A 27,712-nucleotide genomic window follows, 5' to 3' on the forward strand; every position below is an offset into this window, starting at 1 on the left:
TACGGTCACCACAACAGCCCTAGTCACATCCACTTTTTACATCCAATGAGATTACTCATTGTCTTATGACACCCTTATATTTATTGAAGAAATCCACCTTCATCCATTTCTCTTTTCTGATACTGTATCTCTTTGGCCTAACCCAGTATAGCCTTTCCGGGTTCTGTAGCTCAGTGTAATGTGTGGAGATCAGTGACGGTGGAGAGGGAGTGTGGCCCTCGTAGTGTAGCCAGTCAGCCAGGACCACTGGTGTGGTGAGGGGTGTGTGAGGACTGGAGCTGTGGAGCGGCACGGTGTGGAGGATAACCAAGTAGTACGACCCAGTCAGGGCACCATGGGGCAAGTTTGAAGGCTTTACACTAGGTGTGGGGCGGGGTGTGTGTGTGTGTGTGTGTGTGTGTGTGTGTGTGTGTGTGTGTGTGTGTGTGTGTGTGTGTGTGTGTGTGTGTGTATGCGTGCGTATACGGGTGATTTAGAGTGTAATACGGTGCAGCCCACGGTAATTACCGAACCACCGTTGACCCTGTGCCCGCTGGCCATCACTCAGCGGCCTGTTGCCATGGATATGGCTGCTCCAGCACCTCTTAATGAGGTGTGATCGTCTGCGTGTGATTTACCATTAACATCCATCAGAATGGCGAACACGTATGTACAGCAGCTCACAGATCCATGTCGGCCCCATTTCTCCTTATTGCTTTTAAATTACACATTATGACCGAGTACATGTGGATCCATCCATTTTTACCTCATGATCCCCATGAGTTTGACATGAATAATATAAGCAATTTATCATGGATTTTGACTTTAAGATCAGTATCCTTATTCATGGAAATATATAGATGGAAATGTAGTTAGAAATAGACTGCTGATTTATCAAGATGATGTCTGCTTCCCAAATGGCGTCCTATTCCCTATTTAGTGCACTACTTTTGACCAGAGACCTATGGGTCCTGGTCAAAAGTAGTATACTAAATAGGGAAAAGGGTGCCATTTGGCAGCCCTGGTCAAAAGTGGTGCACTATTTGGGGAATAGGTGGCCATTTAGGACGGGCTCAGCCTCGTGCAGGCGTCTGTGTTTACCATGATGTCATATTGTTGTTTTGTTTATTGCTGGCTGTTTACCGGGCGGCTGTCATTATGCAGTAATCTGAGCCCATGTTTATGGAGGAATTGAAGTTAAGACAGGGACTTGTTCACTACTAATCCCTCAGTCTCATCTCAACATGCTACTCTGCTCTCGGAACCAACCATAATGTTACCTTGTGTGTTCGCCAAATGGCACCCTATTCCCTATTTAGTGCACTACTTTTGACCAGAGCCCTATGAGAAAGAAAGAAAAAATAATACTATTGCATGTAATGTTCATCAATGGGACTTTGCCTCATAAGCGCGTATTACTTACAAAAGCAAATGTGAATTTGTTCAAAGCTTAGGCTTTAGTCAAACACACAGCTGAAGGAAGCGGGGAGAACTGGAAGGGAGGCTGGAAGCCTCAGTCATTATTTATATGGACAGTATGAGGAACAAGCAGTAGCTTTTGAATATGAGTTTAGAAGCCCCTAGCAGGCTGGCTGGGTGGATGGATGGTGGTATACTACTGCAGAGGGAAAATAAGGCCTACCAAAACCATCGCTTCTTATCAGGAGGAGAAATCATTGCAACGCATCGTTTATCAGAACGGTTATGTCTTCTTATTTACTTGAAAGTGGAATTACACTCTCCTTGCATACTTTTTTCTTCTTGACTGAGACAGTAATCTCTCTGGTGGTGGGAGTATAATGTGTCTAGACCATAGGCTTGGTTTATTAGGTACACCCATAGCACCATGTCAGACCCACCTTTACCTCCAGAACAGCCTGAATTCTTCGGGGGAATTCTACAAGGTGTCGGAAACGTTCCACATGGATGTTGGTGTCCATGCTGATGCAATGGCATCACGCAGTTGCTGCCGATTGGACGGCGGTACATTCATTCTGCTAACAGCCCATTCCATCTCATCCCAAAGATGTTCTATTGGGTTGAGGTCTGGGGACTGTGCAGGCCACTCAAGTAAACTGAACTCACTGTCATGTTCCAGGTGATGCTTTTCCACTCCTCAATTGTCCAGTGTTGGTGATCGCGTGCCCACTGGAGCCGCTTCTTCTTCTTGTTTTTAGATGATAGGAGTGGAACCCTGCTGCAATAGCCCATCCCTGACAAGGATCGATGAGTTGTTTGTTCCGAGATGCCATTCTTCACACCACTGTTGTACTGTGCCGTTATTTGTCTGTTTGTGGCCCGCCTGTTAGCTTGCATGATTCTTGCCCATTCTCCTTCATCAACAAGCAGTTTTTTCACCCACAGGACTGCCGCTGACTGGATGTTTTTAGTTTGTTGCACCGTTCTCGCTTAACCCTCGGCATTGTCGTGCGTAAAAAACCCAGGAGGCCGGCCGCTTCTGAGGTACTGGATCCGGCCCCTGGGACCGACGATCATACCGCACTCAGAGTCGCATAGGTCACTCTTTTTTCCTATTCTAACATTCAATCGAACAGTAACTGAATGCCTCAATGCCTGTCTGCCTGCTTTATATAGCAAGCCACGGCCACGTGGCTCACTGTCTGTAGAAGGGGACACACACCCTCAACCTTCTCTCTATTGTGGACACTATCAACCTGGTTTACAGAGGTGGACACAAACACACTCAACCCACTATTGTGGACACACAGTCCCACTTTCTATGGGGACACTTACTATCAACCTGCTTGTTACATAGAGACGGATAAAAAGCAACTACTGTAAGCAACATTTGTTTTGAGGCAGAATTGGCATCACACTAAAAGATTAGACTACAGTATCAGGGGAGAGTATCCAACTACTGCTGCTGTTGAGCTGTCCTCTTTTCGTTTCCCTGGGGAATAATTAAAATGTGACACACCACAGAATTGTTTCTTAACTAAGCTAAGTTCTAAAGAGAGACTGGATAAATAACCCTGCTGCTCTTTGTTTCCGACTGTTCTGTGAAAACACACACCCACACACACACACACACTGCTCTGTTTTTCCCCAAAGTTTCCCCAGAGAGTAGGGTCGTAATGAAGTTTAAAAGACTCCCAGTAGTCATAATAACAGAGCTCTTCTATGGGAGGGTATGTTTCCAAATTAATCTCTGGGTAGCTAAAGAAAAACATTTGAAGTTTGCCTCTGTCTTTTGCTTGGTTTTGTTATTTTTAATTCATGTTTTTTTTGGTCCTCACTAGGCATCATTGATACGTTTAATTCATTCACTGTATTTTTGTGTCCTTTGTTGTGTTTTGAAGAACTAATATGACATTTTAAGATGTGCACGGCTGTTAAGAGTTCACGCCCCTACAAACCCTCTTTGCAGTTCTTGAACATGGCCTTCACTTACATCACTGAATGCTAATGGGGCAATCTGGGATTGGGTGACCACTTTGCTGTCCCTTTAAAGATGCACTATGCAGAAATCGTTCAGCCTTTTCCTGGTTGCTAAAATTCTAATAGTTAGCCTAATTTCACTTTATGTGAGAAAACAAGCAAGTATAGTATAGAGAATCATTGTACCATCTAAACTGCTGTGAAAAATATTTTCCATAACCAAAACTATTGTGTTTGAAGCTGTTTGACACTTGTGTACAAAACTGAAAATAAAAGATGCAAAAAAATAATAATATGGAGCATAGAAATAGAGCATATTGAACATGTCTGCCGCTTCTTATACTTGCTTTCAATGAGAATGACAGATCTATAACTCACATTTCTTTGTGTCTTTTGTTGGTTCCCCCAAAAAGGTACATATTGCAGCTTTAATATATCAGATATTGATATATCAGAGTTGATATTGAAACTGATGTTGTCACTGCCGTGTCTGTGAAGAGGTTTGTCGAGCTTGCTGAGGCCTACTAATAGTGTAGTATGCTTCTCCTAGCAGTATGCCAGATCGCGTGCTGCGCTGATTGCCTATATGCTTTTGATCCAGGGGGTGTGTGAGCCACTACGACTGAGTTTATTGAGACACAGCACATCTCAGTACCTTTATTTTAGATCTGTGATTTGTGTGTGTGCGCGTCACTGTGGGAATCATTATTATGTGAATGAAAACGTGTGTGTGTGCATGCATGCGTTTGTGTGTGTTTGCGTGCGTGTGTGGTAGAGGAGAGCGTGAAATCACAGGCCGAACCAAGGAGTGATAACACTTAATTTTAAAAATGTTTTTTTTACCTATTATTTAACTAGGCAAGTAAGTTAAGAACAAATTATTATTTACAATGACGGCCTACCCCTGCCAAACCCTCCCCTAACGCAGACGATGCTGGGCCAATTGTGCACCCGCCCAATGGGAACTCCCGATCACGGCCGGTTGTGATACAGCCTGGGATCGAACCAGGGTCTGTAGTGACGCCCCTAGCACTGCGATGCAGTGCCTTTTAGACCATTGCGCCACTCGGGAGTGTGGTAGGTTAAACTGCCGTTGTCATGCTCTCACGCGGAAGCTGATAAGTGCACGCAAACTATGTATCGACTCTGCACTAAATGCCATTTCACATACAATATGACCTATAGTAGATTCCACTACAATGACTGGTTAACAATGGCAGAAGATGGATGAATGGCAGGAGTGCATAAGTCAATGACAGAGCAGTGGTCCAGTTTGTGTTTAAGTTGCCTTATTGTAGTGCCTGATTGGATAGAGTCGACTCCACTGGTCTTCATTGACCTGGATCTGGGTGGCTGATTGGAAGGTCACAACCCAGAAAGAAAGTACAGGAAGTGTTTATAAAATGAAGGTTCAGTGTAGTGAACTAATATCATCCGAGAATAAATAGTCCAACTCTATTACATAATGCAACATGATGCCACGGTATGGTGGAGTGTAATGCATTCTATTTAAACACCCACAGGTATCTACTACGGTGCTTTGTTTTAATCTGGGTTTTTAAACCGCGGGAAGAGTATCGCCATTTTCGATCTGCCTTTTGGTTCTAAAGGTTGTATGTTCGAATCCAGCGATAGAAAGTTGTTTTTGGTATTTTAGTTTTTTAGCCTATCCCAAACCTCAACCCTTACATAAACCATTCGGAGATAAAGTCTAACCTTAAGAATTCAGAGTTATTACCTAAACTTAACCCTAACCTTATATATTCGGAGTTCATGCCTAAACTTAAACATAAACACTTTGAAATTTGATGTTTGGAAAAACTTCTAAATTTGACGTTTGAGAAACATAGATAAACAACTAATTCTGACATGAGACTGTGAGAGCGACATTGACATTATCAGCTCAATGTCTGATACAGAGGTGGACATGTGCTGATCCAAGTCTCTATGTGGACACACAGTGTTAACCGTCTCTCTACATAGAAGGGGACACACACCCTCAACCGTCTCTCTATTGTGGACACTATCAACCTGCTTTACAGAGGTGCACACAAACACACTCAACCCACCCGCTATTGAGGACACATATTCTCACCACACTTTCTATGTGGACATTTACTATCAACCTGCTTTTTACATAGAGACGGACACACACTCCGAAGCAGTTAAAAAGCACAGCCGATCACGTTCTACTGTAAGATACATTTGTGTTGAGACAGAATTGACATCACACTAAAGATTAGACTACAGTATCAGGGGAGAGTATCCAACTACTACTGCTGCTGTTCTCTTCGTTCCCTGGGGAATAATTAAAATGTGACACACCACAGAATTGTTTCTTATGTAAGCTAAGTTCTAAAGAGAGACTGGATAAATAACCCTGCTGCTCTTTGTTTCCGACTGTTCTGTGAAAACACACACCCACACACACACACACACTGCTCTGTTTTTCCCCAAAGTTTCCCCAGAGAGTAGGGTCGTAATGAAGTTTAAAAGACTCCCAGTAGTCATAATAACAGAGCTCTTCTATGGGAGGGTATGTTTGAATGTTGCCAAATTAATCTCTGGGTAGCCGAAGAAAAACATTTGAAGTTGCTTCTGTCTTTTGTTTGGTTTTGTTATTTTTAAATGAATGTTGTTTTGGTCCTCACTAGGCATCATTGATAAGTTTCATTCATTCACTGTACTGTATTTCTTTATGTGTCCTTTGAAGAACTAATATGACATTTTAAGATGTGCACGGCTGTTAAGAGTTCACGCCCCTACAAACCCTCTTCGCAGTTCTTGAACATGGCCTTCACTTACATCACTGAATGCTAATGGGGCAATCTGGGATTGGGTGACCACTTTGCTGTCCCTTTAAAGATGCACTATGCAGAAATCGTTCAGCCTTTTCCTGGTTGCTAAAATTCTAATAGTTAGCCTAATTTCACTTTATGTGAGAAAACAAGCAAGTATAGTATAGAGAATCATTGTACCATCTAAACCGCAGTGGAATATATTTTCCATAACCAAAACTATTGTGTTTGAAGCTGTTTGACACTTGTGTACAAAACCAAAAGTAAAAGACACAAAAACTAAACAAAAAACGGGAAGCATAGAAATATCACATATAGAACAGATCTACCGCTTCTTAATCTTGCTTTCAATGAGAATGACAGATCTATAACTCCCATTTCTATGTGTATTTTGTCAGGTCTCCCAAAAAGTTACATATTGCAGCTTTAATATATCAGAAACACATATTTCTATCTTCGTCAGGGGAGTTGATATTGAAACTGATGTTGTTGTTATTGCCGTGTCTGTGAAGAGGTTTGTCGAGCTTGCTGAGGCCTACTAATAGTGTAGTATGCTTCTCCTAGCAGTATGCCAGATCGCGTGCTGCGCTGATTGCCTATATGCTTTTGATCCAGGGGGTGTGTGAGCGACTAAGACTGAGTTTATTGAGACACAGCACATCTCAGTACCTTTATTATTGATCTGTGATTTGTGTGTGTGTTTGTGTGTCACTGAGGGACTCATCATTATTCTGTGAATGAAAGTGTGTGTGTGTGTGTGTGTGTGTGTGTGTGTGTGTGTGTGTGTGTGTGTGCATGCATTTTTATGTTTGTGTGCGTTTTTGGTAGAGGAGAGAGTGAAATCACAGGCCGAACCGGGCAGAGATGACACTTCATCAATCACTGTGGTAGGTTAAACTGCCGTTGTCATGCTCTCACAAGCAAGCTGATAAGGGCACACACACCATGTATCCACTCTGCAGTAAATGCCATTTCACATACAGTATGACTTATAATAGATTTGACTACAATAACTGGTTAACAATGTCAGAAGATGGATGAATGGCAGGAGTGCATAAGTCAATGACAGACCAGTGGTCCGGTTTGTGATACCTTGTTACTTTGACTTATTGTAGTGCCTGATTGGATAGAGTCGGCTCAACTGGTCTCCTTGACCTGTATCTGGGTGGCTGATTGGAAGGTCACAATACAGAAAGAAAGTACAGGAAGTGTTTATAAAATGAAGGTTCGGTGTAGTGAACTAATATCACCTGAGAATAAATGGTCCAACTCAGTGTTTTGTTTTAATCATTGTTTTAAAACCATGGGAAGACGATCGCCATTTTAGTTTCTTTACTTTTGACAATCACTATATCGTCTCTCAACTCCTACTTGTATTCCTCCTGGAGGAGCTATCAGAAAGGAGCGGCGAGTTAAAATGTTGAAATGTAGTAATTGGTGGTGTGAAACAGCAGCCACCAGCCCCAGCTCTAACCTCAACTCCCTTATCTACAGCGCCGCTTTTTGGACATACACACGAGTGGTGGTTTTGGCATCGAAATGAGAATGCATGTCAAAAATGTTATAAATTGATTTGCATTTTAATGAGGGAAATGAGTATTTGATCCCCTCTCAATCAGAAAGATTTCTGGCTCCAAGGTGTCTTTTATACAGGTAACGAGCTGAGATAAGGAGCACAGTTTGTTACCTGTATAAAAGACACCTGTCCACAGAAGCAATCAATCAATCAGATTCCAAACTCTCCACCATGGCCAAGACCAAAGAGGGCTCCAAGGATGTCGGGGACAAGATTGTAGACCTACACAAGGCTGGAATGGGCTACAAGACCATCGCCAAGCAGCTTGGTGAAAAGGTGACAACAGTTGGTGCGATTATTCGCAAATGGAAGAAACACAAAAGAACTGTCAATCTCCCTCGGCCTGGGGCTCCATGCAAGATCTCACCTCGTGGAGTTGCAATGATCATGAGAACGGTGAGGAATCAGCCCAGAACTACATGGGAGGATCTTGTCAATGATCTCAAGGCAGCTGGGACCATAGTCACCAAGAAAACAATTGGTAACACTCTACGCCCTGAAGGACTGAAATCCTGCAGCGCCCGCAAGGTTCCCCTGCTCAAGAAAGCACATATATATGTCCGTCTGAAGTTTTCCAATGAACATCTGAATGATTCAGAGGACAACTGGGTGAAAGTGTTGTGGTCAGATGAGACCAAAATGGAGCTCTTTGGCATTAACTCAACTCGCCGTGTTTGGAGGAGGAGCAATGCTGCCTATGACCCCAAGAACACCATCCCCACCGTCAAACGTGGAGGTGGAAACATTATGCTTTGGGGGTGTTTTTCTGCTAAGGGGACAGGACAACTTCACCGCATCAAAGGGACGATGGACGGGGCCATGTACCGTCAAATCTTGGGTGAGAACCTCCTTCCCTCAGCCAGGGCATTGAAAATGGGTCGTGGATGGGTATTTCAGCATGACAATGACCCAAAACACACGGCCAAGGCAACAAAGGAGTGGCTCAAGAAGAAGCACCTTAAGGTCCTGGAGTGGCCTAGCCAGTCTTCAGACCTTAACCCCATAGAAAATCTGTGGAGGGAGCTGAAGGTTTGAGTTGCCAAACATCAGCCTCGAAACCTTAATGACTTGGAGAATATCTGCAAAGAGGAGTGGGACAAAATCCCTCCTGAGATGTGTGCAAACCTGGTGGCCAACTACAAGAAACGTCTGACCTCTGTGATTGCCAACAAGGGTTATGCCACCAAGTACTAAGTAATGTTTTGCAGAGGGGTCAAATACTTATTTCCCTCATTAAAATGCAAATCATTTTATAATGTTTTTGACATGCATTTTTCTGGATTTTTTTGTTGTTATTCTGTCTCTCACTGTTCAAATAAACCTACCATTAAAATTATAGACTGATAATTTCAAAATCAGCAGGGGATCAAATACTTTTTTCTCTCACTGTATATACCATTTTAGAGAATTTAGCTTTATATTGTAAAAAACAGGAAAGCCTTCTGGCATTTAAGGACACATCAGACACCACGTGTCACAGACGTCCAGGAGTGTGTATTCACAGAGGACAGAGGAGCGAACAGTCCGCTCCGGACGTCATAAGGCGAAGGAAGCGTGTGGTGACTGGTGAGGTAATTATGTTTGGGAGGGCCTCTATTGGATTAGCGCAGGATGTCGATGCGTCTTGGCTAGTGCAGCTCACTGGGGACAGGTCTGTGTACACCGGACCTGGAGGGCCGAAACACTTCTGCTTTTTGTTTCTACCTGGTAGTTAATTGCACTCACCTGGTGTGCCAGGTCCCTTATTAGAAGGAGAGGATGAAAACCATACGTGTGTCGGTCCTCCAGGACCGACGTTGAACAGCCCTGATGAACACCAACATATCATCACATCCTCTTCCAGCATCGCCCATTCAACCTTTCCATGTTTCATATATGTCTCTGTCTTACGTTTAGACATTGGTTGCATCCCAAATGTTACCCTATTCCCTTTATAGTGTACTACAACTGCACTTGACCAGAGCCCCAGTGCACTATAAGGAATAGGGTTCAATTTAGGATGCATCCTATAGTAGAGCTCCAGCATCCCAGACTGCAGTGCTACAGGGAGATCTCTCACTAAGCTAACTTTAGCTGATGGCTATTATCTAACAGGGCAATAATGAACCCTCTCTCATTGTTAAGGAAACCAAATGTGTGTGTGTGTGTGTGTGTGTGTGTGTGTGTGTGTGTGTGTGTGTGTGTGTGTGTGTGTGTGTGTGTGTGTGCCCCGCCGATAACACTTTCCAATCAGATTGACTTGGCAGCCAGGAAACCATTGGAGAGCGAAGTCTTTTGACAGTTTTTACATCAGCTAGAGTAGCTAGACAGAGCATGGTAGTAAGGTCATGTTAATTTCCTATTACTTTGCTCTCCACATGCAAACTGGGAAATGATCCATTTTAGCTCGCTGATGTATTGTATAGGTAAACACAATTTCACAATCTACATTATAATCACAGCCACCATGAAACACATTCATATTCCACTCAAATTGAAACAAAACCTTTACTCTCTAACCTTTTGCCTCAAACAAATTGACTACTATGATGCCCACACAAATGTTAATGTACAACAGTGATGTGTAATGTCTTAATAGCAGTAGACTAGAGATGCTGACCATACATCACAGTCCTTAACCCTGTGCACCACTGTACCTATAGAGGTCAAATGATCTAACACAGGCACAAAATCAAAGCCTTGTGTCCAGCAAGCCACACTCTTTCAACCTATTTTCTTCCTTCCGTTCCTCTCTCTTTCCCTCCCTCCAATCCTCAGGCTCGGCAATACAAACGGGGCAGGGGTACAAGGTAATTGAGGTTGATATGTACATGTAACTAGGAATAAAGTGACAGATTATAAACAGTAGCAGCAGCGTATGTGATGAGTCCAAAAAAGTTAGTGCAAAAAAGGTTCAATGCAGATAGTCCGGTATCTATTGGTTAACTATTTAACTAACTATTTAGCAGTCTTATGGCTTGGGGGTAGAAGCTGTTCAGGCTCCTGTTGGTTCCAGAGACTTGGTGCATCGGAACCGCTTGATGTGTGGTACTGTAGCAGAGAGAACAGTCTATGCCTTTGGGGGGCTGGAGTCTTTGAAAATGTTTAGGGCCTTCCTCTGACACCGCCTGGTATAGAGTTCCTGGATGGCAGGGAGCTCGGCCCCCAATGATATACTGGGCCATACGCACTGCCCTCTGTAGCGCCGTGCAGTCGGATGCCAAGCAGTTGCCGTATCAAGCGGTGATGCAGCCAGTCAAGATACTGTTGTTGGTGCAACCGTAGAAACTGAGGATCTGAGGGCCCATGCTAAATCTTTTCAGACTCCTGTGGGGGAAGAGGTGTTGTGGTGCCATCTTTATGACTGTGTTGGTGTTTGTGGACCATGATAGATCCTTAGTGATGAGCACAGAGGATCTTGAAGCTCTCGACCAGCTCCACTACAGCCCAGTCGATGTGAATGGGGGTGTGCTCTGCCCTCTGTTTCCTATAGTCCATGATCAGTTCCTTTGTCTTGCTGAAGTTGAGGGAGAGGTTGTTGTCATTTAGACAGGTTACCTTGGCATTCTTGGGCTCAGGGACTATGATGGTCTGCTTGAAACATGTAGGTATTACAGATTGGGTCAGGCCATCAGCGAGAGTTTGAAAATGTCAGTGAAGACATTTGGCAGCTGGTCAGCGCATACTCTGACTAGCGTCCTGGTAATCCATCTGGCCCATGGGCCTTGTGAATGTTAACCTGTCTAAAGTTTTTACTCACAATGGCTACGGAGCGTGTGATCACACAGTCGTCCGGAACAGCTGGTGCTCTCATGCATGGTTCAGTGTTGCTTGCCTTGAAGCGAGCATAGAAGGCATTTAGCTCGTCTGGTAGGCTTGCGTTACTGGGCAGCTCGCGACTGGGTTTCCCTTTGTAATACCTCATAGTTTACAAGCCCTGCCTGTGAGCCGGTGTAGTAGGATTCGATCTTAGTCCTGTATTGATGCTTTGCCCGTTTGATGGTTCGTCGGAGGGCATAGCGGGATTTCTTCTAAGCGTCCGGATTAGTGTCCCGCTCTTTGAAAGCGGCAGCTCTAGCCTTTAGCTCAGTGCGGATGTTGCCCTTTTGGAATTGGTCAGGAGCCTGTAAAACGGCTGCTATCCACAGCGCCATTCACTCTCGAGTGGAAGCCTTAGATTTTTCCCACTTTCCTGACTATAATCTCTTTACACATGGAGAGGAAAGCAAACCAAATATGCCAACTATTCAGCCCAAGTGTCACCCAATGAGAGAAGTCAAGTGAGAGGGGGGGAAATGAGAGAGGAGGGCTGGAGAGATGGAGACATTCACAGCTATTACCTTATGTGCTCCTGTATGGCCCGGGACCCACGCCTGCAGAAATGCATTGTTTGCAGTTTATGGAGTGACTCAATCTGTTGTCGGGGCGGACACAAAGGAATAATGACAATTGCTCCTGATGGCGGGGCTGGGGGACGCATGGTAAATATGCTGGCTCAGCTAGTCTGACCCCACCGGATGATTCATCTAGAGCGCATACTAGAACAGTTACAGCATAACCTTGTGACTCAGAATATCCCGCTCCCCACGACACTTCAACCAAGGCCCTCAGAGAGATTAATGATGGTGCTTTAGTCCCTTATTTCAAAGCAAGCATTTTGGATATTTACTGTAATTGTGGGTATATAGGCTGTACCTTCTGTTTCCGCAGTGATGTGAATATAAATAAATAATTGGTGGTTTTTGCATCTTTAAGAAGACCAGTTTTCATGTCCCAAATGGCATTCTGTTCCCTATATAGTACACTACTTTTGACCAGGGTGAGCCTGGGCTCTGGTCAAAAGTAGTGCACTATGTAGGGAATAGAGTGCCATTTGGTACACATCCAGCGAGTTACAGTAGTAGGCCTACATGCAGGGATCTCGGGGAGCCGCTAGGGACACAATGGCTATTTCGGAGGCAACAAAGACACAGAGTGACGAGCTACATTGCTCATCATTATTCCCCTGTGAAGAAGTGCTGTACGCAGGAAAATATATGATGGAGAGAGAGGGAGAAAATAATTAGGGACTGTACTAGGCGGACGAGGGACGAGAATGGGAGTTATTTTTGGGAGATGCCAATTCAATTAGTGAGCCAGAGATTGGCTGTGGCGGTGGCACTGTGACTTAATGGGAACTGGGTTCACTTCCTGGCCAGGGTGTCCTGATCCCAATTACAGTACACATTACAGAGCCAACGCAGGCTACTCTGGGACACTGTGCTCCACATAGACACACAGACAGACACACTGACTGTCTGACTCATCTACTTACTACACAGTGAAACTAGACTACTCTGGGTCACTCCACTTCACACACACACACAGTGGAGATGACATCGAGCAGAGATAATCAACTAGATTTAGCTGGGGGCCAATATTTTTTGGGAGGCGGCTGATCAGGGGCCCGGGAACATAATTACAAATAATTTGTAGGCTGCAAATTGACCGCAAGAAGCCCAAACAGATATAATATTTGACTAAAACATAATCATTTCAGACCTTGCTTATATTTGTATACGATCAAATACTGTATATCTCTATTATGTGTGGGAATACTTTGGACCAGCTAGTTTGCTGGTGTTTTTACATCATTTATGTCCACATTTTTTAAATATTTATTTTCGGGAAAAAATCACATTGTTTGTTTGCTCAGAAAACATAAAATCACCCACGGGCCAAATTTGGTCCACGGGCCGCCAGTTGAGGGACCCTGACATAGAGGCACACTGACTGTACTGTTATCTACTGTACTAACCACCTAGAGTTGTGTGGAACTAGACTACTCTGGGTTGCCGTGCTCCGTATAGAAACACAGTGTAAAGGCCCACTGACTAACTGTCATCTATAACCACCTAGAGCTGTGTGTGGAACATGACGTCAAGAGAGACCGAGAGGAAGACAACTGTCTGACTCTGATATAATTGTTATAGACTTGCTGAAATAATGGAGTATGGCCTGGCGAACATACTGTAGCTGCTTGACAGTCATGTTCTCTAGAACAGTGATAGATAGTGTGTTCCAGTGCGTCAGTGTGCACCGCTCATAAAGCCCTACTTTGGGCTCTGCGGGTGACCCTTATGGCTGACAGATCTGACAGTCGCTAACACGCCACAGGGGGCTGTGGGCAGTGGACTCTCCCCCCTTCACCCCTCCAAACCCCCCTAAAATGATCAATTAGGCCTCATGTAGTGCTCTGCCAGCTCTCAGAGTAGGCCTTAGTGAGCAGCACAGCCCTTTTAAGACAGTCATTTGTGCCGAAGTGACTGATGGACAGCCCGTTGATTTCTGAGCACCTGGAGGAAGAGGGGAGAAGGACTTCTATCGCCCACAGGAAGCAATTTGGAACTAGGACTGAGGTGTGATATATATATATATGCTATTGAATTTTGAAGCTGATGAGTTATCGATTTCAGAGGCCAAGACGCGCGGGCCATTCGTAACAGCCAAGCGATATGGTTTGATTTGAGCATTAGCGGAATGCTAAACACCCACTGGTATGACCCATGCTGGCTGGTGAGCTGGCTGGCTGTCTGGCTGGTGGGCTGAGTGGGTGGGATAAATATGCATGCGGAGCTTGCATCCCAAATGGCACCCTATTCCCCATATAGCACACTACTTTTGACCAGATCTGTTCAAAAGTGGATGCACTAAATGGGGAATAGGGTGCCATTTGGGAGGAACCCAGAATGACTAGGCTAATGCACTTTCTCACAGCTGACAGACATGCATATTGGATTTATGATAATACAGTCCAGGTGGCAAATCAATACAGTAAACAGTAGACACAACCTGTTCTCTCTCTGTCTTCTCTCTACTGTCATCTGGTCTGACAATGATCTCACTCTATGTAAAAAGGTGGAACTATGTAAATAGCTAAAGATAAGATTCAAGTAACAATATTTCAACCTCTCTTCGGGGATGGATTTGTGTGTGGGGGGGGCTGTCAGGACGTGTGTTTTAATGGGTCCCTCGATCATAATAAGAAAACACCCAGGCGTACCATGGACCCTGGTCAAAATTAGTCCACTGTATTGGTAAAAGAGTTTCATTGGGGATTAGTTATATTGTGTATGAGGTATGTGTGACGCAACCAGGGTTGGGTAGGTTACTTTGTAAATGTAATCTGTTACAGTTACTAGTTACCTGTCCAAAATTGTAATCAGTAACGTAACTTTTGGATTACCCAAACTCAGTAACGTAATTTGATTACATTCCGTTACTTTTAGATTACTTTCCCCTTAAGAGGCATTAGAAGAAGACCAAAATGTATGTTACCAATTGAACCACATCTATCGCAGGATAAATCAATGTTAAAGTTTACATAGCTGGCCATAGATGGATGTTACATTTTACTTTATGGGTTGGTTAGGTAGGCTTCTTCTAACCCATCACTTTCTACTACATACAATAATATGATTAAATTATATCTTTAGATTAAAAACCAAAGTCTATCAGAATTCCAGTCATTCCAATAAATGTTATACCCCTTGATCTTCAAGAATAGGACTTGGAAATATGGAAGTATAGATTAGCCAAATTGTTTTACCTGAGCATGACCCTGAAACTAAGGATTTATTAGCCAGCTCTACTCTGTTGTTTATGATTTTGTTGTCATGGAGGACTGATTGGGCTCATTGATTAGAGTTGACAAATAAATGCTGCACTCATGGAATGGCATGCTTTGAGCACTAGTGAAAAGTGCTATTTACATGTGAAAAATGAATGCCATATGCTGCATTTGCTATAGGCCTGTTGTTACCTTTTTGTTGGTGACACTTTGATATCTTGATAATATGCAGCTGTTTAAAGGGCAAATCCACAGATAACAAAACGCTCGCCCCGCCTCTGTTTTGGTAGAAAGCTGAGGGGTGGGCCTGGAGAAATGTAACCACTCTCAGATTAATAGACAGAGCTATGGATGCAAGGACTGACCATCCATGATATCAAAAGTATTGTTTTAACCCGATGTTATGAGGCTATACAGTGTTTGTTTACGTTTACAATGTTTGCAAACATTGGAGAAAAACAAGCTTATATTTTGGGTTCTAATGGAGTGTGACAGTTGAACTAAGCTCATGAGGCATTTATAAATGATATTCTTCAAGAATCAATGGATATATATATAAGTTATAAGTCCAAAAATAGATGTAGCAACTACAGATTGTCCCTTTAAGTCTATTAAAAGTGTGTGAGTTTGAGCATGTGTCCATTAGGCCTATATATTGTTTTTTATCAGCATGAATTAGATTGAGCAATAAAAGCCCCACTTTTATTCCATAGGCTTGGATCCGCACTATGCAGCTGTTGCAAGAGCCCATTTTTCACTGGCTGTCCACCTGTTTCAAAAACAATGATTGATAGGCAGCTTAAACTTCTTGAATTCAACCATTATTGGGTTCAAATGCATATCTAGGTTTGTGAACAGCCATCTACAACAACCACAATCCGTAAGGCGCAAATAGCTAAACGAGAGAGCAGCAGTGTGATTCACATCAGTGCGCTATGTAGATATCAATAATAAGTGATATACATATCGCCGTTGACTACACCACTGCTGTCATCCTTACCTCCAAGCCTTTATTCAAGTTGGATAATCTTTGGATGCCGACAGCAGTCGTACCATTGGAAGACATAACTTGGACTGTAGCCTTCAAAAGCCTATTCCTGCTCTTTTCCCACGATCCATCAAACCCATTAGGTGTGTTATCATAGTGGTCTCTGACTTGTGGTCAGACTTCTCAGGTGGAACAAACTTAAACTTGGAGTTTTTTCAATGCTTATTTGAATGTCATTGAGAAAACAGAAGTGTCGAAGATTTTTTTTCTCGCAAACATCTTTTCTGAATTTAAAAGTAATCCTCGAAGTAATCATCTAGGTTTTCAAAAGTATATGTAATCTGATTACAATTTTTTTTTTGCTGGTAACGTAAAGGATTACAGTTACCGTTTTTTTGTAATCTCTTACATGTAACAGATTACATGTAATCCGTTACTCCCCAACTCTGGACGCAACTGTGTGTGTGTGTGTGTGTGTGTGTGTGTGTGGTAGGGGAGACAGTAGGATCTTAGAGAAGCATATCCAAGGAAAGATGACACTTCATCTATCACTGTGGTACATAGGTTATCATGCTCTCGCACACATACACTGATGAAAACAAACATACATACACACACGCTCTCTCCCTCTATCTTTTATGTTACCTTAAACCCGTGGCATAGCTCATCTTGGGAGCTGTGCATTGGTTGTTTATCCCTAAACTTTAATAATTTCTGTAAATGATGATGTCATGGATAAACTCCTCATCAAAAATGCATCATCTTATCAATATTAAAACTCCCTGCTGCATACTTTGACAAGGTTACTGCTACGTGTAATTATGCTGCATGGCACCTCAGTGGGGGAATCACTTAGTGTGACTTTATTGAGAGTATCTCTTTATTGAGAGGATCTCTGATCATATTTTAAATAGAAGCTCTGGGGATCTGTGGTGAGACTTGGGGCCAACTTGTTTTCGTAGTGTGTGTGTGCTTGCATGCGAATCCAGGGGAGCCTAAGATGACTGCAGGTGTTCTAGTCCAACCTCGCACACTTCTCCGTCTCCCCATTCTCTCACTCCACTCGTCTCCGTTTCTCTCCATCCCTCACCCGGTGTTCGTCTGTGCGTAACGGGGTAATGACATGCGCTGTGCCTCATTCCCTTCCCTCTGGGACGGGTTTCATCAGTCACGGGACAGAGACACACATGCTGCGTCGCAAATGGCTCCCTATTCCCTATATGGTGCACTACTTTTGACCCGAGCCCAAAAGCAGTGCACTATATAGGGAATAGGGTGTCATTTGAGTCGCAGTAAAAGAGGGAGGGGAACTGTGCTTTATCTCCCAATAGAGATCGCTGGCCTTTTCTTTACTGTTATGTCACTTAGTTCGAAGGGCTAGAATACTGGGCGCCATGCTAAGAGTTAGCAGCGTAGCCGTACAGTAGTGGGGCTGATGGTGAGTAGTAGAACTAACAGCTCTCTGTGGATCACAGAATAGGAGAGAGGGGGATTTTCTCTTCCCTCTCTCTCTCTCTCCTTCCTAAGAATATCCTTAGAGTTTTTTTCCTTCTTCTTCAATCTTTTAAAATCAGCCAATTTCTCTGTACTATGCAGTAGTAGACTCCTGCTGCTGGATGGTTGCTGAGTACAGCGCTAGTCGTCTGCCCATAGAGAGATCTTAGTGGGGAGGAGGTGGGAAGGAGAAGGAGTTGGGGAGACTCTGGATCTTCAAACACTTCACGGTTCATTTCAAGGTCAGTCAGTCCAGCACCAACTTCACCTGGGAGAGGGATGAGGAGAGGAGGGAGAGAGTGGGTCCACCAGCTGCCAGATTCACCTGGAGAATGTGAGAGAGAAGAGGTTTTAAGGACTCGCTTTTTGAGAAGTGCAATAAAACCACAACAAAAAACGTAGCAAAGTGGCCGGCGAATAACCAAGAGGATGGTTGCAATCAGTGTCTTCTGGCACCGGCTATAACATGAACTGTACAAACAAACCATAGGAATTAAATGGTTGACGCTAGGCATGTGTGACGCTTAGCAAATCACTTAGTCTGTCAATCTGGTGACAGTTGTCATTATTTAGGCCTTGAAAGCAACCTGAGATTTCAATACAAATGGAAGGAGGCCTATCTTGGCTGTATGCTGGGAGGAGGCTAAAGAGAACTGTGACATGGGGTGAGTTAGTTCCAGTAGAGAGAGAAGAAGCCCTTCTCTAGTCTTTGTGCTGTGCTACAGAAAGATGCACTGTACTGTAACATGGGTTGGGTTAGCTTAGCTCGCTAGCTCCAAAGCAAAAGCTAGTTTAAAGAGTCAGCTTTGGCAGATGACTACTGTAATGAATAAGTAGTGAGAAAATAAGCCCTTATCTAGGCTTTGTACTGTGTGGGGGCTACAAAGAGATGTACTCTATGTAACCTGGCGTGGGTTAGCTTAGAAAACGAGTCAGCCAGGAGTCACACAGCTTTGACAGACGACTACTGTAAATGACTAAGACACTTCAGCGTTTGAAGTAAATCCCCCTAGTTGGAGGTAATGACCTCATGAGAGTGTGTCACCTCAGTGTAAACCTACTGATGATGAATATAGTTGATATATTTACTTTAGCGTAACACATTAGTGTAGCATGCTAACCATTTTAGCCCTGCTAGGTAAGATGAGATATAGTTCCAGGAGAGAAGTCCAACAAGCGCCCTTCTCAGCCAGACCATCTCAATCAACCGCCTGGAGACAGCCCTGTTAGGCGAGTGCCGATAACCCCCACTGCAGGATTTATGGCTGTCGTGTGCCTCTGCTCTGACATGGAAGTGATGAACAAATAGGAAGTATCTTCCGACCACAACACATCCAAGTCTAATCATGAAAACAGAAAAGTTGCAAACCTAATGTCGAAGAAAGCCCCTTTAAAAACAACATTTCTTTCTGCTCATGGCAACTGATTTGGGACCGGTTATTCCGACCCCACTCATTATCAGCCAATTCAAACAACTGGCCCTGGACCAGTTTCAAAGAGTGGGAAGTTGCAGGAAGTGTGATAGATTAAAACAGTATTGATTGATAATGTAGACGATGACACTACAGTATTTGCTATACAGTAGAATACTGATTAAAGATATGCTCTGGTACTTTGGTGACTAAGAAAGTATTTTTTTCAACCTCCCACTTTGGGCTGGATCTGTCAATATGTAGTTCATACATGCATAATCTATGAGCAGAATTACTTTTTAACCGCAATTAACCACAAACTCCCTAGTTTGAAAGCGACTGTTTTCTTGAAGCTGTGCGAGCCATTTCCCCCCAGGTGGGCATTTCCCTCCTAGCCAATGAGCTTCAGCCCCTCACATTTGAGTGATAGCTAGCAAAAGGTCTGCCCAGTGTTATCCAATGAGGTTGCAGGGCGGGCCCAACGGCTCAGTGGACACAGCAGAAGGATAAAGAGAGATCAATGAGGTGGTGGTGCACATATCTGCACATATGTGACTAATACGCAATTTTCAAAAGTGGAGAATCTCTTAAGTTAGTACATTTAAAACTGAATTTAATGACAGCCTATTTGCAGCTGCTTGTTGCATTGGCAGAGAGAAGGCCAACCCAGGTGGTTATTGTCTGGAGTCTGTGCTATGTTCTCTCTCTCTCTCTCTCTCTCTCTCAGCTGCAGCAGCAGTCATCCACACACCCACGCAAGCGAATGCTAAGTCCCAGGTCTGCTCCTCTGCCACAGTTCTCCAAAAACAGAAATCAAACAAAGGCAGGCAGCAGCACATTACTTATTGTCAGTCGCACGTGCACACACGTGCACAGCATTTCTTCCTCACGTCTCCTTGAAGTCAGAGGTTTGAGAGAAAAATGCCCTTATCTGCTGTTTCTGCTTCTATGTCTTCTTGAAGTCATTTTTCTGCTCAGAAGAATGGATAAGAGATGTTGGTAAGCTAGAAGGCGTAGTCCATGGGTTCTCTCTGCTCTCTCTGTCTCCGTACCAAAAGTATATGGACCAGGAGTTTTTCCCTGAACCACGCGGTCATGGAAAACTCTGGTTCTTACCACTTTGGTGCTCCGTTCTACTGCCATATACTCTACCCTGCCATAAGTACTTAGCATATTAGGTGCAGTTATACTTTGCACCTGGTAAATGCTTCGTAAATCTGACCCTAACACTGCTGCTGCATGAAGGCCAGGCTGTGTCCCAAATGGCACCCTGTTCCTTAAATAGTGCTGTGGGCCCTGGTCAAAAGCTATATAGCAAATAGTGTGCCATTTGCGATGCATCCCAATTCTCACCAGTCTTCTAAAGGGCAGTAGTAATAAGTTCCATACATAGAGAATGAGAGGGAAATGAATTATTGACTAAATAGTAAAGACAAGCTAATGAAAAAAGTTGGCCGCATTTAAGCGTCACTCAGGGGCTTGTTAAGGCTCATTTTACCCCCACTATGATTTATTCATAAAGCCTTATATACACGTACACGTACACACACATACATAGGCACACAGTTATATACACACACACACACACACACACACACACACACACACACATAGGCACACAGAGTTATATGCACATACGCATGCACACACACAGGCACCCAAAGTTATATGCACAGACACACCAGTGGTGTAAAGTACTTAAGTAAAAATACCTTTAAGTAGTTTTTGGGGGTATCTGTACTTTACTTTACTATTTATATTTTTGACAACTTTTACTTTTACTCCACTACATTCTGAAAAAAAAGCATGTACTTTTTACATACATTTTCCCTGACACCCAAAAGTACTTGTTACATTTTGAATGCTTAGCAGGACAGGAAAATGGTCTAATTCACACACTTATAAAGAGAACACCCCTGGTCATCCTTACTGCCTCTGATCTGGCAGATTCACTAAACACAAATGTGAAAATCGTGTTGTCTGGTTTGCTTAATATAAGAAATGTTAAATGATTTATACTTTTACTTTTGATACTTAAGTACATTTAAAACCAAACACTTTCAGACTTTTACTAAAGTAGTATTTTACTGGGTGACTTCTACTTGAGTCATTTTCTTTTAAGTTACCTTTACTTTTACACAAGTATGAAAATGGGGTACTTTTTCCACTACTGACACACACACACGTACACACAAACACAAACACACGTAGGATCACACACACACACTCTCCTTCTTTGCTGGTCTGAATGAAGGCCAGAATGGCCTTATAATAACGTTAACCTGGGGTTCGTGTAGGGAGAGCAGTATGGTCAAAAAGTTCTCTTCCACATCACAGGAAGGCTTTGATCAGGGCTTGCATCCCAAATGGCACCCTTTTCCCTTCACAGTGCACTACCTTTGACCCCAGCCCTACTACGGGCCCGGATCAAAAGCGGTGCACTGTAAAGGCAAAAGAGTACCATTTGGGACACAGACCCAGGCCTTTCATCTCTCTGCAGTGGAGAGCCCACCAGCCAGACATTTCTGATGCTGAGGACAGACGTAGGTGTAGAAGGGTAGCCGTGTGTGTGTGTGTGTGTGTGTGTGTGTGTGTGTGTGTGTGTGTGTGTGTGTGTGTGTGTGTGTGTGTGTGTGTGTGTGTGTGTGTGTGTGTGTGTGTGTGTGTGTGTGTGTGTGTGTGTGTGTGAACATAGAAATCCTATACATTCTATATGTAATTCTATGTGTGCACGTGTATCTCTGTCTTTGGTCTGTTTAAGGTGCCTAGTCCATACCTCTGTAGAATAAAGCCTTTGGGAGAGACAGAGAGAGAGGTTGTAAATCCCCAGGCTGTGCTCCATGATGGAATATCTCCCTGCTGTTATCCCACCTGGATTGATGGTTCCCAGACGCTCACTGTTAGCCCTGGGATGGGTTACACAGAGTATGAATACGGGCCCAGAGGCCGCTGCTCTCCCGAATTATACACAGGCTCAGCAGGGCTAGCCGTCAGCAAGCCTACCGGATAATTCAAGACGCTCCCTGATTTAGAGGAAGAAGGTACAGACTGACCCCAACTTCTCACACACACATATCAAATTTATTTATATAGCCCTTCTTACATCAGCTGATATCTCAAAGTGCTGTACAGATACCCAGCCTAAAACCCCAAACAGCAAGTAATGCAGGTGTAGAAGCACAAATAACATGATTGTGTGTGCTTCCGTGTGTGTCCTGTCCAGCTGCACCAGTGGTATGAATATGATCCTCTGCTCTCGTGGTCGTCAGTGTCCTATCCGGTATTGAATGGTGATGCGAGCGCGGGGGGGGGGGGGCACAGTGTGTGCTTCTATTACCACTAGTTAACAGGGAAGGGAGTTCATCTGATGGGACACCAGGCGTGTTAACAGGGCTCTCTGTCCTTGGGTATATGTCTACGTTACCTTGCTCATTTAGCCTAATGGCCTGCCTGGCTTGATACCGAGCTATAATTTTTTCGTTGTTGATGAAATTTGACCTTTTATTTAGCTAAGCAAGTCAGTTAAGAACAAATTCTTATTTACAATGACGGCCTACCGGGTAACAGTGGGTTAATTAACTGCCTTGTTCAGGGGCAGGACAACAGATTTTATTATCTTGTCAGTTCAGGGATTCGATCCAGCAACCTTTCGGTTACTGGCCCAACGCTCTAACCACTAGGCTACCTGCCGCCCCAGAGCAATCATCCAGAGCTATCATCCAGCTGGCCCCTCATCGTTAGGCTAGTCATTTAGCGATAAGGAGCCTCACTAAAATGGGTTTTGGTCAATCAAAACCATTATCTGGGTTTCATAGACACGTAAGGGATACGTAGGAATAACATTCTTACTCCTCAATGCGAAAGCCTGTTGTTTAGAATGATATACACTTGTTTTATTTAATGTTCTACACAACTGTTTTGATCGCTTTTCATATTCATTGCCAGTAGATACAGCATATCCTGTTTTTTTGTCTAAAATTAGCCAATCCCCGCCCTTCTGCACATGACCTCCTATGTATTGTTGGATACGGTAGCTAAGTGTCTTTTGACAGTGTGTGTGTGTGTGTGTGTGTGTGTGTGTGCGTGTGCGTGCGACAGTGTGCGGGTTATGAACTGTGCATATGAACATTGGTTCATCGTATTAATATACCATGGATAATGATGCGTATGGAACGCAATCAGCGATTCCTCCAGCAGAGGATGAGCTGGAGGATGAGTATTACTAAAGTTGGGATATAGCAGATTAGTCTCTCTCTCACACAGACACACACACACACACACACATCTAGAACCCCCCTTCCACTGCAGGCTGCCTTCATCATCCCGGCAGTACTAATATGTGCTCTATACTACCCAGGTTTAGAAGATCATGTCGCAGTATTCGGCTTTTCGTTGGGGAGAAATAATCCAATGAATTCAATTATAAATCTCTGTGGATAGATACAAGTAACTGGATGCATGTAAGAGGATGGGGGAGGTGTGTGCGTGTGGGTGCGGGTGTAGGATCAATGGAAGCTGTATAAGAGTTACTCTGAGCACAGTAAATCCTGGAGGAGAGGAGTGTAAATAATTTACTCTCCCACCGTGAGTTAAACTCACCCTCTCTCTCACCTTCATACAAGCCCCATAGGACTGGCTAATACAACCACCATGGATGCACAGGAAGCGACATGTGTACAGTAAGCAATGCGACATATAAATGAAAGGTAAATGTAAATAAGTCCTAATAATAATAATATAACTCTCTGGATATAATGTGTATAGCGGATGAAAAGGGAGTGATACAGGCTGTGTCCCAAATGGCAGTCTATTCCCTATACGGAGCCTATATTTCTTTGTTCAAAGGAAGTACACGCCGATAGGGCGCCATTTGGGACGAGCCACACAGTTCAGCGATGAACAGCCTGATACGGTAAGAGAAGTGAAATCCTTTTGATGGTTTGGTTCAAGGAATTGAATTGATCAAATAGCCGAGCTCTGGACAGCTGGTTTGTTTCTATTGGCTAAAACTGGGATTGACAGCCCAAATGATCCCAGGCTGGTGTGTCTGTAGCCCCTTTCTTTTTCAGTCCTTTTTCTTCCACTTGGTTTCTTGTGAATAAGACCCTGGTCTGGGGGGGGAGATAGAGAGTGTGTTCAATCACAGCAAGCGACGTCATTATTAATTGTTTTGTTACTACATTAGAACACATCGGATGGCCTGTTGTCCGGACCTCTGGCAGTCTCTATGGGGGTGCTACAGGGTTCAATTCTTGGGCCAACTCTTTTCTCTGTATACATCAATGATGTTGCTCTTGCTGCTGGTGAGTCTCTGATCCACCTCTATGCAGACGATACCATTCTGTATACTTCTGGCCCTTGTTTGGACACTGTGTTAACTACCCTCCAGACGAGCTTCAATGCCATACAACTCTCCTTCCGTGGCCTCCAACTGCTCTTAAATACAAGTAAATCTAAATGCATGCTCTTCAACCGATCGCTGCCCGCACCTGCCCGCCCGTCCAGCATCACTACTCTCGACAGTTCTGACTTAGAATATGTGGACAACTACAAATACCTAGGTGTCTGGTTAGACTGTAAACTCTCCTTCCAGACTCACATCAAACATTTCCAATCCAAAGTTAAATCTAGAATTGGCTTCCTATTTCGCAACAAAGCATCCTTCACTCATGCTGCCAAACATACCCTCGTAAAACTGACCATCCTACCGATCCTCGACTTCGGCAATGTCATTTACAAAATAGCCTCCAATACCCTACTCAACAAGCTGGATGCAGTCTATCACAGTGCCATCCGTTTTGTCACCAAAGCCCCATATACTACCCACCACTGCGACCTGTACGCTCTCGTTGGCTGGCCCTCGCTTCATACTCCTCGCCAAACCCACTGGCTCCAGGTCATCTACAAGACCCTGATAGGTAAAGTCCCCCCATATCTCAGCTCACTGGTCACCATAGCAGCACCCACCTGTAGCACGCGCTCCAGCAGGTATATCTCTCTGGTCACCCCTAAAGCCAACTCCTCCTTTGGTCGTCTCTCCTTCCAGTTATCTGCTGCCAATGACTGGAACGAACTACAAAAATCTCTGAAACTGGAAACACTTATCTCCCTCACTAGCTTTAAGCACCAGCTGTCAGAGCAGCTCACAGATCACTGCACCTGTATATAGCCCATCTATAAATTAGCCTAAACAACTACCTCTTCCCCTACTGTATTTATTTATTTATTTATTTTGCTCCTTTGCACCCCATTATTTCTATTTCTACTTTGCACTTTCTTCCACTACAAATCTACCATTCCAGTGTTTTACTTGCTATATTGTATTTACTTTGCCACCATGGCCTTTTTTTGCCTTTACCACCCTTATCTCACCTCATTTGCTCACATTGTATATAGACTTATTTTTCTACTGTATTATTGACTGTATGTTTGTTTTACTCCATGTGTAACTCTGTGTTGTTGTATGTGTCGAACTGCTTTGCTTTATCTTGGCCAGGTCACAATTGTAAATGAGAACTTGTTCTCAACTTCCCTACCTGGTTAAATAAAGGTGAAATAAATATATAAAAAATATAAAAAATAATGCTGGTATAATATTGCGTTGCGCGCAAGTTTAGAGGCTAAAAGGTATTTAGAGGCTTTGAATGGCTGCAGTGCAACAAGTCTGAGAATACCTCTTGGAAGGAACAATATGGTACAGGGAGGAGAGTAGCTACTGAGCTTGTTGATTTCAGTTACAACTCACACACACACACACACGTGTAGCATGCCGCGTTCTCTGTAGCTCATTGGCTTTGAATGATGTGGGGACACGAGAAGTAACGCTCTCTGATTTGATATATCGGGAGCTCGGTGTAAGTGAGAGAGAGAGAGAACACTCTCTCCCCTCTCTCCTTTGTTATCCCCCTTTTACATTTTTTCATTTGTCACAGCGTCTCCAAATATTCCCGCACCACCTTCCCCTCACTGTTTGCTTACTCCCTCCCTCTCTCTCCCCCCTCCCCTTCTCTCTCTCTCTCTCTCTCTGTCTGTCGGGCAGTGAGATGAAGCAGGAGCTGGCGGAGGAAGGCAGCAGATGCTCCGTCCTCTCCAAGCAGCACCGCTTCAACGAGCGCTGCTGCATCCGCTGCTGCTCTCCCTTCACCTTCCTGGTCAACCCCAAGCGCCCGTGTCTGGACTGCCAGTACAACGTCTGCAAGTCCTGCCGCACCTACAGCAAGCAAGAGAAAGCCTGGCTCTGCGCCGCCTGCCAGAAGACCAGGTCGGTCTACCACTGTCTGAATCTGTCTGTCTATCTCACTGGATGAATGAATGAATGGATGGAGAGAGAGAGGGAGAGCGGGATGAGGAGACCGGCGGCGAGTGAGGGAGGGAGCCAGGACAGAGGGGGAGTGAGCAGCATGTCACGCCGGTGTTGGAGAGGGCTCTCAAGAACGAGGGGAAGGACAGAGGGGAGGAGGGGGAGGGTGTATGTTGTGACGGAAGGCTAGGAGGTCTTGCAGACGTTGAGAGAGAGAGAGAGGGAGAGAGAGACTGACTGACTGGTGTAATGACACAGAGTGATGCAGAACCATAAACTGCCTCCCCGTTCTCCAGCAGTGAGTTTTTTGGATGCTGCAGTTTAGTTGTCAGTGTGTTTCCACGCTGTGTGCTCTACGTACAGAGGAGAGACTTTGTGTGTGCTGTCTGACCACTGACAGCGTATTGAGCTCTCGTTACACGGTAGGCGGATGAATTGAGCTGAGTACTATGTTGTGTTATACGGGCTGTACGCTATATATGCATCCGATCACGATGGTTGTGATTTTAATAAAAAAATGTTTACTTTAGTTTATTTAGGAAATATTTTCTTAACTCTGTTTCTTCAACTGCGTTGTTGGTTAAGGGCTTGTAAGTAAGCACCTGTATTCGGTGCGTGTGACAAATACAATTTGATTGGATTTCATTCTATGGGCTTGTTGAACACTGCTTTTCATGGGTGTGCACACGCATGCATGTGTGTGTGTGTCTGTCTTCACGTGCGTGTGTGTAGACTTTCTACAGGATGACCTTGCTTATGTATGCCACATCTTGTGTGTGTGTGTGTGTGTGTGTGTGTGTGTGTGTGTGTGTGTGTGTGTGTGTGTGTGTGTGTGTGTGTGTGTGTGTGTGTGTGTGTGTGTGTGTGTGTGTGTGTGTGTGTGTGTGTGTGTGTGTGTGTGTGTGTGTCAGTCTGCTTAGGGTTCTGAGATGTGTGTATGGTAACACCTGAGGGGGGTGAAGACGTAATCAGTCCCTGACATGGAGAACTAATGTGCTCCTCACACTGTCTAAGACAGTGATATCACACTGCGGTGTGTGTGTGTGTCACAGTGTGTGTGCGTGGAAGTGGTGAGTGAAGGGATTACTGAACATGACAAGGCGAGTGAGGAAAACGTGACGTGCTCGCTCTCTCTCTTTCTACCTCACTCTTCCTCCCTTTCTCTCACTGTGAGTGTG

The 27,712-nt window shown here is 44.1% G+C and overlaps 1 protein-coding gene across 3 annotated transcripts in view; it reads left to right on the top strand.

Moving 5' to 3' along the window:
- myripb (myosin VIIA and Rab interacting protein b) overlaps positions 1-27,712 on the top strand; it is a 181,998-nt gene that overhangs the window by 67,998 nt on the left and 86,288 nt on the right. For 2 of the 3 annotated variants that reach the window (XM_045710516.1, XM_014180725.2), the window contains exon 3: positions 26,274-26,495. In XM_045710516.1, coding sequence (XP_045566472.1) covers positions 26,274-26,495 — 222 coding nt within the window. Of the gene's footprint in view, positions 1-26,273; positions 26,496-26,571; positions 26,957-27,712 lie in introns of those variants that run through there. The other variant, XM_045710517.1, reaches the window with a different exon arrangement.

This window comes from Salmo salar, chromosome ssa29 (genome assembly GCF_905237065.1).
Source record: "Salmo salar chromosome ssa29, Ssal_v3.1, whole genome shotgun sequence".
Classification (NCBI taxonomy): domain Eukaryota; kingdom Metazoa; phylum Chordata; class Actinopteri; order Salmoniformes; family Salmonidae; genus Salmo; species Salmo salar.